The following is a 14765-nucleotide window of genomic DNA, read 5'->3' as shown; positions in this document are numbered from 1 at the left end:
CTTAGAGGAACAATTTTCTTAAGTCAGGGAGCTGGGAGAATAGCTTAGTGGAAGAGCACTTGCCTAGCACATATGAGATCTTAAGTTCAATCCATTGCAAAAAAGAAAAAGACTCACAGGAACTTCATGACTAAACTGGACTCAGGTGGCTCTTGTGCCTAAGCTGGGACTAGCATACAGGCACAAACCACTGTGCCCAGTTGTTTGTTTTATTGCCTCTAAGTAATACAAGTATTGATCTAGTAATCCGCTTAGCCTGCTATTGCTTTTTTACTTCATTCTAGCTGGGGCGTGGCTCTACGGTAGAGCTCTTTGCATGTATGCGGCCCAGGGCGTTATCCCCAGCACAGCAAAATAATAAAGTCTTCAGGTTCATAAATTACCTTGTTTAACAATTTCTGAATTTGGATGTGGTTAGGCACACCTGTGATCTCGGAGAAAGGGCTTGAGTTTACGGGGTGTGTGGGGTGTCAGAGTTGGGCTTGTCTTTTAAGAAGAAAAGGCAAAGAGGGATCTAAAAATGAGTGCACTGGATACCAATCCTATCGTTTTTGACCATGTTGTCTTCCCTCACCTCGTATTTTCAAACTAATTCACTGGCAGGAAGTGAGCATAATTCACATTCAAAATGTTTTGGTAATTACTAAACTTGGCATCCACCAAGTGTCAAGGAGCTTAGCTAAAGGAAAACCCATACTCTGACATGTGGGATGTACACAGATGCAGCCTCTGTCCAGTGTAGGGTTAGCATGTGCAGCTCGTCCACGCCGTGTTCCTGCTCTCGTGGATGTTTGACCAATTGTATTTGAAAAGCAACACCAGTGGGAGGGATCACATAGAAGCCTCACATGTGTCCTACAGCTCTCTGCTACACCAGTGGGAGGGATCACATAGAAGCCTCGCATGTGTCCGACCAGCTCTCTGCTACACCAGTGGGAGCGATCACATAGAAGCCTCACATGTGTCCGACCAGCTCTCTGCTACACCAGTGGGAGGGATCACATAGAAGCCTCACATGTGTCCCACCAGCTCTCTATTACACCAGTGGGAGGGATCACATAGAAGCCTCACATGTGTCCGACCAGCTCTCTGCTACTGGGCTACATCTTTGCCCCTGTGTTGGTAATATGTGAATATTTTATGTTTTCAGTACTTTTGAAAATGTATAGAAAATGCTCCCAAAAAAACTACTTGTTATCAACAATTTGTATGTTGGGAATAGTAGCTGATCCCAGTAGAAGCAGTTCTGTGAGTTCTAGGCCACCTTGGTCTATATAGCGAGTTCCAGGCTATCCAGGACAACATAGATTCGAGGCTACACGGGGTGGATACACAACAAACTGCCTTTTGTATGTCTGTGTAAATTGCCGTGTCCACAATGAGCACCACCCCAAGAGGTGTCCAGGGTAAAGCTGGATTCCTCACTTAATGTAAATGTCAAAGATGGAGCCCTGTGGCAGATAGAAGCCCAGGTGTTATCTCAGCATTCACAGGGCTCCTTGGGTCACAACCCAAGTTTATGCCTGAGCAGTTTCTAGAATGGCAACTGTGTTACAGGATCTACTGCAATGTTCCAGATACCCAAGGCTGCTGGTTCTTGTTTCAAAGGGTCTAACAACACAAACTCATAACCAACTTACGCATTTTCAGTCAAGTGATATTTTCATAACTAAAGATAAAAACAGTAATGTCTGTCACTCTGGGCTACTCTGCAGATGAAATTTACCTTATCTGTTCCAAGCTTTTTTACAGTAAAAAAATCAATATAATGAATTATGACCCTGAACATATAATTTTGTTATTTACCTTTCTAATGTTATTAGAATGTTATTAAATGTTATTAAATAATTTAATGTTGTTATTTAATGAATGTTAAAATTTTTACACCTTAGGAGGCAGAGTTAGGTGGGTCTCTTGAGCCCAGCCTGATATACATACCAGGTCAGTCAGAGTTACATAATGAGACCCTGTATCAAATATAAATAATTTTTTACATCAGTGATAAACTGTAGAAAGAGATTTTGTTTTATTTTGTTGCTGGGGGTAAAACCCAGGGCACATATTAAGAGTGTACTGTACCACCATGCTGCATCCCTGTCAATACCAATTACTTTATGGGAAAATGCAGGCATAATGCCAAAAGTCTGTAAGCTACCAAAAACTTAAGTTTCTGCAACTTTCTATTACTGCTGTTATTTCTATTTTAAGTATTAGTATGTCAAGATGCATAATTTATAGGTGTATATAACTAAAAATTCCAATATGATTCCATCTCCGAAACTCTAATGAGGAAGTTTAGATAACTCACTAGTTTAGAGCACTTGCTGCCCTTCCAGAGGACAGGGGTTTGGTTGTCAGCACACCATGCTGAACAGCTTACAGCCCTGTGTAACTCCAGCTCCATGAGGACTCCATGCACTCTTCTGGCTTCAGTAGGCATACACATTCCTGTACAAACACACACACATAACACAAATAAAACAAAGAAGATAAATCCTTAAGAATAAACAAGGGGCTCAGCGGGTAAGAGCGCTTGCTGTGCAATCTTGTCTGGGGTTCAATTCCCTAGCACCCTCATTAATAAGCTCAGTATGGCTACCCACACCTATAACCTCAGTCATGTGGGGAGCAGATACCAAAGCATCGCTGGAGCTTCCTCAATGTCAGCATAGCCCCAAGTTAAGCGAGAGACCCTCTCTCCTGGGAACAAGGCAGAGAATGATGAAGCATCCTCTAGACTCTATGGGTAGGCAGATGGTCCCCACTGCCCCCATAGCTGTGCGCACGCGCCACACACACACACACACACACACAAACACACAACACCCCGAATTCATGCACACTAAAAAAGAAGACTCCTGGATAGAGAATAGGCATTCTTCCATTATCAAAAAGAACAGTTCAAATAACGGAAGACATTTCTGTACAAAAGAATGCAGAGGACGAACAATGGAGTCTCTTGTATGTAGTTTATTTATCATCTATATTTATGAATCTATCAAATGATAGTGCAGCTGGCTTGGCATTGAAGCCAATCCACATTAAATGTCAAAGGGGGGGTGTTTCTTAGTGACAGGTGAGACCTTTGAAAGGTCAGCAGGCTGGAGAGGAAGGCTGTGCACGAGGACCTGATTCTGGATCCCCAATATCACAGAGTGCTGTGTCTGTAACCCGCGAACTGGGGAAGAAAAGGGAAGCCTGAAGAACACTGGCCATCCACAGCAGTTAATTTAAAGAATCCCAAGTTCAATAAGAAAATGATCTTTAAAAAAATGGTGGAGAGCAGTGGATGGAGACAACCAGTGTTGTTGACCTCTGGCCTCTCTCATCCATGTACATATGAAGCACATGCCTATACAAACACCTACATGCAATCACACATACACACTTATTAAAATTTTTTCCCAGACGGTGAAGTCACATCTTCCCCTCCTCCTAAGGTCCTACTGAGTCACTCTGGTGAACCAATGAGTTTTCCACGGTACTGGGGCTCACTGACAGGGCTAGTGGCTGGCCGGCAAAGCCCTGGAATCTTCCTGTCTCCACCTGCAGGAGTTACAAATGTGTGTCACCACCACTCATTTATGCAAGTTCTGGTATTGAACTCAGGCCCTCCTGATTACAAAGTGAACGCTTTACCAACTAAGCTATATCCCCAGACCTGTGATTTTTATGATAATCCAGGCAATATCAGTCTAACGGCTTGTTTTCCCTTGTTTTCCAGTTGGTCAACATGGCATAGAAAATTTCCCAGTCCTCCGATCTAGAGACAAACAAATCTAGAACTGTCAAAAGTGACATTTTGCACAGAACAAAACATGTCAGAGAGAAAAGCATCTATAATTCAAAGAAATACTGGTAACGAGACAATGGAAATAATACACCCAGTATATGTCTGTGTGTGTGTGTATAGTACACATATACATATATGCACGTACACATACTCTCTCTCTTCATTTCCTTCTCTATGTTGAATGGAAGCAAACCGCCTGCATAACAATCAGGAGAATTTGATGCATCGGCCTAGGCCGGGCCTGAGAATCTGCATTTCTCACAGGCCTCCAGATGACGGTGTAGCTGAGCCATGCAAAGGAGAAGCAACCCATTTTAACAGACGGAAGCAGGCGGTTGCCCGGGTCGGCCGCCAGGCGGCACTGCCCGCTCCCCTCGCTGCGTGGTGAGCGCCCCCACGTGGCGAGCCCGAGCAGGCGTTAGCCGAGCCTGCACTCCCAGCCTTCGCCACCGCCTTCCGGAAGTACGCTCCGTGGCACCGCGAATGCCCGCCCTTTGGTGGACGGGGCAAAGGGTGGCGCCTGTGCACGCTCTCCGTTGCGTGATTGGTTAGTGCTCCCCAGCGCGTGACGTCATTCCGGTGGACGCTGAGTTTGGGCTAGAAGCGCGGGATTTGCACCTCCGGAGGCCTGGTCCGGGTGAAGCGGTCCGCAGCATCCTTTCCGCGGGAGCTCCAGCCCGGAGTCCGCCGCCGGTGGTGACTCCGCCCGCGGTTCCCCGCCAGCGTGTGGGCCGAAAGGGGAGGGAAAACGAATTCCCGCTCCGTGTAGCCGCCTTAAGTGACTGCTGTGAGGTGAGCGTAGGGGCGCTCGGGTGACGTGGGTCAGCTCTAGCCGTGGATTGGCTGTGCCAGGCACCTAGCGCAATGTGAACTTCACATCTGGGCCACTAAGGCAAAACAAACAAACAAAAAAACCACTGCTACTGGGGACGAAAAGGAGCACTTTCCGTTTAGTGCGAAAAGATTAGAGAAAATGACCTAATTCTTGAGGGACTAAGCGCAACAGTGGAAATTAGTATGTGAGTTCTCCATCCCTGGCCGGTGGTCCTCCAGCCCCAGTAAACATTGACCTAAAAAGGCATTTGCAAATGAACGGGAAAAACGTGACAGGGTGTTGGTTTTATTCTCGTTAGGTTCCTGGTTCAGAAACCATGACCGAGGAGCTGGATCTCCACGGACAGGACTCTGATGGGGGTAGTGAGGAGGTGGTCCTAACTCCTGCTGAGCTCATTGAAAGGCTGGAGCAGGTAAGCACCCCAAATAGGACCCCTGTGCCCCGTTCTTAGGCCTTAACTCCCTCCAGGTGGGCAATACCAGGGCTCAGAAAATAAGGACGCCGAGCGATTATTTCCAAAGAGCAGCGTTTGTAACGTTTGTAACGCTGCTTAGTAGAACAGTTCTCAAGGGCACTACAGTGGTATTCTCAGGGCATAAAGAAGTGTGTGGTGGGAGTCTGCAGTTCTCTATTGCCTGTTTCTTTTTCCCCTGGAGAATGTCTGATTTAGCAAAAAAAATACCAACGTTCCTTCCAGTCATAATAGTAATGATTATTTCTGTGCTCTGGTAACTTAGCTTTATAGAAAGGTTTTAGGAGGTTTTATGTTATTGTATGTATAGTCTTATATATAATTACACATATAACTATACATATATTTATATATAATCTCATGAAACTGGTAGTTTAGGAGTTTTGAAAATGCTTGGGGTTTTTTGGTTGGTTGGTTTTGAGATAGGGCTGGCCTTGAACTTTCAGAGATCGCCTGCCTCGGCTACCTGTGTGCTGTCTGTAAAGCACACACTACGATCCCCCACAAGTTCTGGGGCATGAGCTGCATATACTCTTGAATGGTGTTTAGAGGACAGCTGACCATGGGGTGCCCCACTCCAATGGATGTATCTGCAACCCAGCCCCTACCCCTGAGGCTCTGGGAACATCAAAGAAGAGGGAGTAGATTGTTAAGAGCCAGAGGACCAGGAAATCTGCTGTGCAGTTGTCTTCTAAATATGACAGGGAAGCTATACCCTTGAAAGCACAATAATGCGGCTGCTTAAGCAAGGCCTGAACAATGCATGACAATACCAGCTGGCATCCCAGGCGGAGTGGGAAAAATCATATGAGGCCCCACCCCTGACTTAGCTGCAGGCAGTCACCAACTGCTCAGAGAGGGAGAATTAGTCTTCCTTGGGGATGAAATCCCTATGGTTATCCGATACGAAACGGTCAGTCCTAAAAACATACATACAAGTAACACTAAATGAACTAAGCAGCCTGTAGCTGTGTGCTTATTTGCATGTGTGTGTAACGATGATTAAAAAGAGGCCATGAATTTGTGAGGGGATTGGATATGGGAGGGGTGAGAGGGAGAAAAGGAAAGGGGAAGGTGTATTTTAAATAAAAGGTTTAAAAGATTTCCTGCAAGCCAGGTGATGGCGGCACTCGCCTTTAATCATAGCACTCAGGAGGCAGAGGCAGATGGATTTCTGTGAGTCCCAGGCCAGCCTGGTCTAAAAGAGCTAGTTTCCAGGAAAGGCTCCAAAGCTACCAAAAACCAAAAAAAAAAAAAGATTTCCGGCAGTGCATTGTTTCTCATTTCTGTGATTGCATTTGTTTGCCGGGACTGCATAATCATGCTCAGATTGAGTGGCTTACCCAAGAGATTTATTTTTGTATTTAAGAGGCTGGTGTCCCCTGTAGTTGCGTGGTTGCTTTCATCTGGGACTTCTCTCCTTGGCCTGCAGGTGGCTCTCTCCTGTGTCTTCACTTAATCTGACCTCTTGGCTGTATGGTGATAAAATTTGGTTTTCTGAAAAGGAAACAGGTCACATTGAATTAGGTCCTGTCCTAATGAGCTCACATTAGCACCTTCACCTCCTTAAAGCCCTGTTCCCAAACAGCCACACTTGGAGGCACTGAGTTAGGATCACCACATAGGAATTTTTGTTTGTTTTTGTGGTTCTGAAGACAGAACCAATGAGCTTGCACATGCTAGGCAACTACTCTGCTGTTGAGTCAGAACCCAGCCAACATACAGATTTTAATGAACAAAATTCAGCTCGTAACAATGATGAATATATTTAATATTCTGACTGGAGGCTGGGAGTATGTATAGCTCAGTGGTAGAGAGTTGCCCTACCTTGCACTAAGCCCTGGGTAAGTGTAAGCCAAGTGTGGTGGCATGTGCCTTTAATGCTGGTATTCAGAAGGTAGCGGCAGGCCAATGGGATTGAGGCCAGTCTGGTCTGCAACTGGTCTCCTGCCTCAAAGGAGAAAGGAAGAAAATGAATGATGCTCCGTGTTGGTAAGGAAGTAGAAATGTGTTCCCAGTTGATGCTCTCAGGTGACAGGTAAGGCTAGAGCACCAGGTGGCATTACTTAGAAGTTAACATGGTGACGAATGAAGTAAACAGTAATTTAAACATTTTCTTCAGTTGAATAAAGCTTCCCCCCTAAAAGTAGAGATGGAGAGGCACCGTAAAGCATGCACTGTCCCCTCTGCTAGTCTTGTGTGTGAGATGCATGTAACGTTCCTGGGCCCGTGTGTGTTCCTGGGTCTCTAGTGTGTTTTGCTCCATTGTGTCGCTCATCTTTCCCTTGTTGGTTTTAGGCGTGGATGAATGAGAAGTTTGCGCCTGAGCTACTGGAAAGCAGGTCTGAAATTGTCGAGTGTGTCATGGAACAGCTAGAGCACATGGTAAGAGTTGCAGAGGAGAAAGCTGAAAGCATTTGGTCAGGATAGTGGAAAGTGCTCTGACAGCAAGCCTTGTTTGATTCAGCCCAGTACTTTAAAAGACGTTGCAACTGTATCAGTCAAGTTCTCTAGAAGAAGAGAACTGAAAGATGAATATCTATGGGGAATTTATTGCTGTAGTAGAAATCCACTTTTATGTTCCCACCTGCCCAGACTCCTAGAATAACCACACAGAAGCTATATTATTTACAATACTGTTGGGCCAATAGCTTGAGGGTATTTCTGGCTAACTCTTATATCCTTAACTAACCCATCTCCATTAATCTGTGTATCGCCATGTGGCTGTGGCCTACCCACAGAGTTTTGGGATTTCTGTCTCTGGCAGTGGCTCCATGGCGTCTCCCTGACTCCATCTTCTTTCTTCCAGCATTCAGGTTTAGTTTTCCCTGCCTAACTCTTTTCATCCCCGCTCTGCTCAAAGCAGTTTCTTTATTAGCCAATAGTATTCACTGCATACACAGGCGAATCCCACATCATAGTGCAGTGGCTTACAGGCTGTGTTCTGACTCTCAACAGGAAGGCCAAGAATCTGATAGAAAGTAATTCAGTCCAATAAGGTGTATATCTCAGTTGATCTTCAGTACAAGTTGGAATCCCAAAGAAGTGTGTTCTATTACTAGGGAAGGACAGATGAACTTGCCCTCAACATTGAGGGCAAGCAGGCAAAAAGCAGGAGATTCCTTTTCCCGTGTCTTTTTATGTAGGCTACCCACAGAGTGTATGGTCAGTCTTCCCATCGCATGTGATATAATCAAGGAAATCCCTCACAGGTGTGCTCAGCTGCTTGGGTTTTAGTTGATTCCAGATGTGGTCAAGGTGACTGCTAAGGTTGGTCATTACATCTATATTTATAAACTACAAGGTTTCCATAAAATTTTTCAGTTCATTTTTATTTTATGTGTGAATGTTTTGCCTGCATGTATGTGTGTGTGGTACATTCATGTCTGGTGCCCACAAAGCCCAGAAGAGGGTATCAGATTCCCTGGAACTAGGTTACAATGGTTATTAGCTGCTGTGTTAAAATTAAAACCTTCCTTTTTATTTAGACAGAAAAGGGGAAGTGATGTGGGACGTGATATATGTTGTGAATATGTTTTATTGCCGTTGGTTAATAAAGAAACTGCTTTTGGCCAGTGGCTTAACAGAGTAAAGCTAGGCTGAAAGAGAGAGCATATAGAGAGAGAGTAGGTGGAGTCAGGAGGAGTCATATAGCCACCACACGGAGACAGACGCCTCCACTGGAGCTTGCCAAAACTTTACCAGAGGCCACGACCTTGGGTTGATGCACAGATTAATGGAGATAGGTTAGTTTAGTAAATAAGACTAGCTAGAAAATAACGGAAGCTATTGGCCCAACAGTTTGCAGTGAATACAGATTTCTGTTTGATTATCTCGGGACTCTGGATAGCCGGGAAACAAACAAGCAGCCTCTGCCAACAGTACCTTACCCGCTGAGCTGTCTCCCCAGCCCCTAACCTAGTTTTCCACACTGGTTTCTAGGCCCTTAGACATTTCTATGTCATGTTGTCTCCTTCACAGTTGGATTGAGTCCTGTGACTATTCATTTTCAGATCCTATTCAAATAGTCATCTTTAAAGTGGGTACTTCAGAATTATATACCTAATAGAGTTCTTTGTTATCTTAGAACTGCATAATCTTTGGTCCTTGACTTTGCCAATGTTTATTATATTGTTTAGTGTTTGAACATTGTGATTTAAATTTCTCTTATAATAGGAAGACAATCTCAGAAGAGCCCAAAGAGGGGATCTGAAGGTCAGCATTCATCGAATGGAGATGGAGAGGATCCGCTATGTCCTTAGCAGCTACTTGCGGTGTCGACTCATGAAGGTTTGATGGGTGTTAATCCAGTAAAATTTGGAATATTGAATAGAATGGGGAGAAGTTCAGGGCCTCCAGATTCTAAGAGCCCAGCAACACTAAAGCCAGAGAATAAGGAGACTATACTCTGGGAAGTGTAGCTGAAGCTATAGGTTGGACAAGCCCAGGAAATTTTAACATATTTTAGCATTTCCATCTCTCCCCCGAAGAGACAGTTTCTGCCTCTCGCCATCTCCCCATTTCTCCCCCCTTCTCCTCCTTCTCTCTCTCTCTCTGATTCTCTGATTCTCTCTACTCTTTCCCCTTCTTCCCTTACCCCTCCCCCTTCCCTTCCAAAAAAGACAAAAAAAAAAAAAGAAGAAAGAAAAAAAGAAAGAAAGAAAGAAAGAAAGAAAGAAAGAAAAAAGAAAATTTAACATATTTTAAATCTGATTCATCTGATGACAGTGGTGCCCTCTGGAGCTAGAATGAATCAGAGCTAAAGACAGAGTTCCTCGGGAGAGAGCCGCCTGGCTAGTGAGAGCCACTTCCAGTTATTTAGCATCTGTCAAATGGGCTATGATAATGGCCATTCTACTAGAGCTCTGTGGCAGCCTGACTTACAAAAATGAAGTTGAAACTGTTTGTTTGTTTTTGAGACAGGGTCTCAGTGTGTAACTCTGGCTATCTGATTGTCCTATTCCATAGAAGTGATCAAACTACAGTGGAATAGAACAGTCACATCCGTTATTGAGGATGGAAGGTAGATAGGACACCATTTAAGATAACATTAGCATAGCTGACAACTAGATTCATCTGAGTAAGGTCTTTCTGCACTGAACCATCCTGAAGTGTTTGAAGTATAATTACCCAACCAGGCGCCATGATGTCCTTTGCAAGAGCAATAAATGCTCTCAACCACTGAACAATTTCTGTAGCCCTTTCCTGTCAACTTTAAAATTAGCGACCACCTCATTCAGCAAGCTCTAGGACAGTGAGAGACAATATCTCAAAAATCTACGTCATTGACTCCTGAGAAACAAACCCAAGGTTGTCTTCTTGCCTGTACATGTGTGCACATGCATACGTGTATTCCCACCACACACACATATGAACATGCATAGGCACACACAAAATAAAACTGAGCTTGGTGTAGCTTAGTAGTAGAGCACTAGCCTAGTTTATGCAAGGCACTGAGATCAAAGAAGCAAGTATATGAACCCTAAATGATGAATTTTCATTTTTATTATCTTTACAGATAGAGAAGTTTTTCCCGCACATCCTAGAAAAGGAGAAAACGCGCTCTATGGGGGAGCCTTCCATCCTTTCTCCAGAGGAGTTTGTCTTTGTCAAAGAGTAAGTGAACACGAGATGTGGAACTGCTTCTGCACGTGGCGTCCCTTGTGGGCTTTGTCCACAGTGGTCAGCCTGGTAGCCCTGGTGGGTCCTGTTGCTGCACATCAGAGCTGTTTGCTCCCGTCCCTGCCTCTCCCCTCCCCTTCAGCCCTCTCCCAAGGTCCCCATGCTCCCAATTAACTCAGGAGATCTTGCCTTTTTCTACTTCCCCAGTTTGAATTTCCTTGTTCCAGGTATATGGATCACACAGAGACCCATCTTAGAAATGTTGCCTTAAAGCACATGCCTCCCAACCTGCAGAAAGTGGACCTCTTGAGGGCAGGTAAGCAAAGCTGCCTTTTCCAGATCAGCATCAGGACCATAATATACATCCTGGACATCTTCAGACAGCTGAGAGTCGGCGCGCTTTAGTCAGTATAGGAAAATATGTAACTAAGATAATAGGAGGAAAGAGGGAGGGTCTGGTTAAAAAAGTAATCAAAACTAGATGTCAAGGCCACTGTTTTAGCAGTACTCATCAAGTGCAGCTACCCCAGATACAGACTTCCTCATTTCTTCAGCTGCATACCTTCTGAGCATCTTGGAGGGTCCTGGACCTTTCTGAGTTCTAGGGGAGCAGCCCTCACAGGTTTCATAGGTTTTAGAATGTGGTGGCTACAAAGGAGGCTAGAAACAGTTTTCTGCCTCTAGAAAGGACTTTTCAGCTCTTGTAAACTTTGGCCAGCTAAGCTTTTGTGGGTCCCTGGGCTTCACAGTCTGCTACAGTGCAGTCTGATAAGACAAACTTGCGCTCAGTGTCTCCAGGGCACACATATAGTGGTGTCCTCATCTCTTGCCCTGTCATGTGTGCTGCCCCAGGAGGCCTGTGGTAAGGAAAGTCAAGTCCTAGTACATTTGAACAGCTCCCAGTTTTGGCAGCTGGACGTCCAAAATCAAGGCACCAGACTTGATGTCTAGTAAGAACTTGTCCCCTTCATGGTTCCTTCTCTGTGTCCTCCATAGCCAAAGGGAAGAGGCAAGCATTCGGACCTCTTTTTAAAGTCACTATACCCTTCTGTGTTTTAATCTCCTCTTACCAGAACACAGGTCAGATTGACTTAGGACTTATCCCTAATGGTGTCATTAAAACTTAAACACCTTCTTAAAAGCCTTCTTCTATAGTTCCATTCCAAATACCAGAAATTATAACTTGCATATATGAATTCCAAAGAGATGTAGTTGAGCCTGTGAGACCTGGAGCAAACTGGAGCAGTGGTGGAAGGGGAGCAGCAGGTCCTTAGCCTTCGTCATTGAGAGACTGCTTTGTCTAGTGCTAGCACTCAGCTGTAACCCAAGCTGCCCTGCACATAAGCTCCTAGATCTTCGTGTATATTTTATGTCAGTCTCATTTCTCGTCTTTAAACCCTGGGCTTTTATTTAAAGAAAAGAAGCACATCTGCTCCTTTGTCCACACTACTGAAAGTACGTGAGCCTTCACTTACAGCTTGTTACCGCATCGTCTGGGGAGATGTGTTAATACTTATTTGTATCTTCCATAGTGTGCAGTGCTTTCCACTCATCTGTGGCTTCACTTTTCAAGATTTATTATCTATAGTTATCCATGTTCCAAAAATACAAACTGGACAGTTCTAGAAATGACTTGTAATTTTTAAATCCTGAGCTGTTGGGACTAGAGAGATGGCTCCGTGGTTAAAAGCAGTTGCTACCCTTACAGAAGACCTGGGTCCAATTCCTGGTACCCACGTGGCAACTTAGAACTGTCTATAACTCTAGTTCCAAGGGATCCAACACCCTCTTCTGGTCTCTGTGGCATTGCATGCAGGCAAATACTCATACACATAAATACTAAAAAACTAGTTTCTAATCCTGTGCTGTTCTGAACAGTATTATGAAGTCTCACTTATCGGATCACTGATACTGTACCTCGGTACTTGTGTTAAAGTGGTGCCCAAACTGTCTCCTAATAGTTTATCTCCTTTATCATGTAGGCATTATGTCCTCTCATCACAGGCTTAAGGTGGGTACAGGTCAATAACAGAAGCCACATTGACTTTATTGCTATTATATAATTGCTCTATTATATGATCAGTGCTATTAAACTTTATCAAAAGTATGTACATAAAGAGAGGTATACATAAGGTTTGGTACTATCCACTGGGGTTCTTGGAATGAACCCCTTTCAAAATAGGAAACTGCTGCATAGGAGAGCCCCTCACATCTCCCTCCTCATCACCAGTCTCAGCAGCATTAACCCTAGTGACTTTTGTCATGTTGAACATGTCAGCTGTTTTATGGTTACATTTCTCTTCCTGGCAGTTCCCAAACCAGACCTAGACTCATACGTGTTTCTGAGAGTGAAGGAGCGACAAGAAAACATCCTCGTAGAACCAGAAGCAGATGAGCAGAGGTGAGTGGCATGTGTGGCTTCCCCATGGAGAAGTGGCTAAGCTCTGTACATAAAACATCTCCTCTTTTTCAGAGACTATGTTATTGACTTGGAGGAGGGCTCACAGCACTTGATCCGGTACAAAACCATTGCACCTCTTGTTGCTTCTGGAGCCGTTCAGTTAATATAAAACAACTAACAAGCCTGAGGATGTGGAATCATGGACAATATTAGAAACCCCGTTTCCTTTTGTGTCTAAGAATAATGAAGCCATGCAGTAGGCTTTTCTCAGCAACATGCGGACTACTTGGCCATGGAATAAAGATCAGTGCGGGTTTCCTTCATCACCACAGCCTTCTCTAACTCCCTGCTGTTCTAGCCAGCACCAGCAGATGGGGCCCTTGCTCTGTCTGGCTTCTCAGCAAATAAATGGACTGTCAGATGTGTGCCTTTTTTTTTTTTCTACTATTTACTGAATTCAGGAAACGTCACGAAGAGGCTTCTCCGCCCTGCCATGATGCGGAGATGAATTGAGCATAACTTGATGGTAACAAGAGAAATCCTTTAGCTTTCCTGGTAGAAGATTATAAGCAGCTACTTTTACACATCATATAATATGTGACCTAATGTTTTAGAACCTTAAATATTGAACTTAACACAAATATCTGTCATGCATAACTGATGAAAGTCACAGTTAAATAAGCCACTGTCAAATGTCAGACTTGTGGTAGAAGGAGTCTTTGGACGATTCTTAGCTTAGTGTCTAAGGAAATAGATTCTCCCTGTGGCTTAGGCAGTTTTGCCTATCAGGTCTTCAGGCCATTGTGCTCCAGCCTCTGAACGAAACATCATCATTATGAACTGTCCTAAGCCGGAACCTCAGCGTATCCAGGGATATGGGTAAAATGGCATAATGTGAAAGCTTAACACCTGAAGGGAAGGCGGACAGCTCATGAGTTAGCACCTCGAGACTGATGAAAAGCAGCCTTTCCTTTTTATTTATTGTTACTAATTTTGAGATGGGGTAGTTCTGGTTCTCCTGGAACTCACTATGTAGACCTGTCTGCCTCTGCCTCCCTGTTGCTGGAATTAAAGATGTGCACCGCCATGCCCAGCCAGTCTCTTCGTGACAATGCAGATTTTCACTTACATAGCATGATCAGAGAGTAAACCAGTGTAATTTCTATCACTGCCAAGAGAACCCCAGTAGGTCAAAACAAGGAAGGTTCTCTGTAAACAAAAGTGTTTGATGTTCTTCTAGTTGACTGCACTCTTCAGAGTAGCTTTGTCCTCTGCGCTAAGTAATGTATAGTGAGCAGACCGTGTGCTGGGCACAGCTGCTGGAACACCAGGATCATGATCCTGAATTAGATATTCTTTGTCCCTGCTCAGAAAGTGTGGTAAGTCTCCTGCACAGAATGCTCGCCAGAGCGGCAGACGTATGGCTGTCCTACTTTGCATTACATTGCTGCAATAGAACCAAGAGCAACTTGGGTTCTCCTGCTTCCACAACCAAGTTCATCATTGATGGAAGTCAGAGCAGGAACTGAAGCAGAGGCCATGGGGGAACACTACTGGCTTGCCCTTCATGGCTTGCTCAGTCTTCTTAAACAACCCAGGACCACCTGCTCAAGGTTGGCAGTGCCTACAGTTAGCTAGGCCC

The 14765-nt window shown here is 44.5% G+C and overlaps 1 protein-coding gene across 1 annotated transcript; it reads left to right on the top strand.

Moving 5' to 3' along the window:
* Positions 1-4380: 4380 nt before the first annotated feature.
* On the top strand, positions 4381-13544 carry Gins4 (GINS complex subunit 4). Its single transcript, XM_075986361.1, has 8 exons — positions 4381-4585; positions 4927-5040; positions 7399-7485; positions 9277-9390; positions 10619-10716; positions 10950-11038; positions 13033-13123; positions 13196-13544. The coding sequence occupies exons 2-8, from the start codon at positions 4945-4947 to the stop codon at positions 13290-13292; spliced, it is 672 nt and encodes a 223-aa protein (XP_075842476.1). The 5' UTR covers positions 4381-4585; positions 4927-4944; the 3' UTR covers positions 13293-13544.
* The last annotated feature ends 1221 nt before the right edge of the window (positions 13545-14765 follow it).

This window comes from Microtus pennsylvanicus, chromosome 9, assembly GCF_037038515.1.
Source record: "Microtus pennsylvanicus isolate mMicPen1 chromosome 9, mMicPen1.hap1, whole genome shotgun sequence".
Lineage (NCBI taxonomy): Eukaryota > Metazoa > Chordata > Mammalia > Rodentia > Cricetidae > Microtus > Microtus pennsylvanicus.
This window is presented reverse-complemented; position numbering and strand designations above follow the sequence as displayed.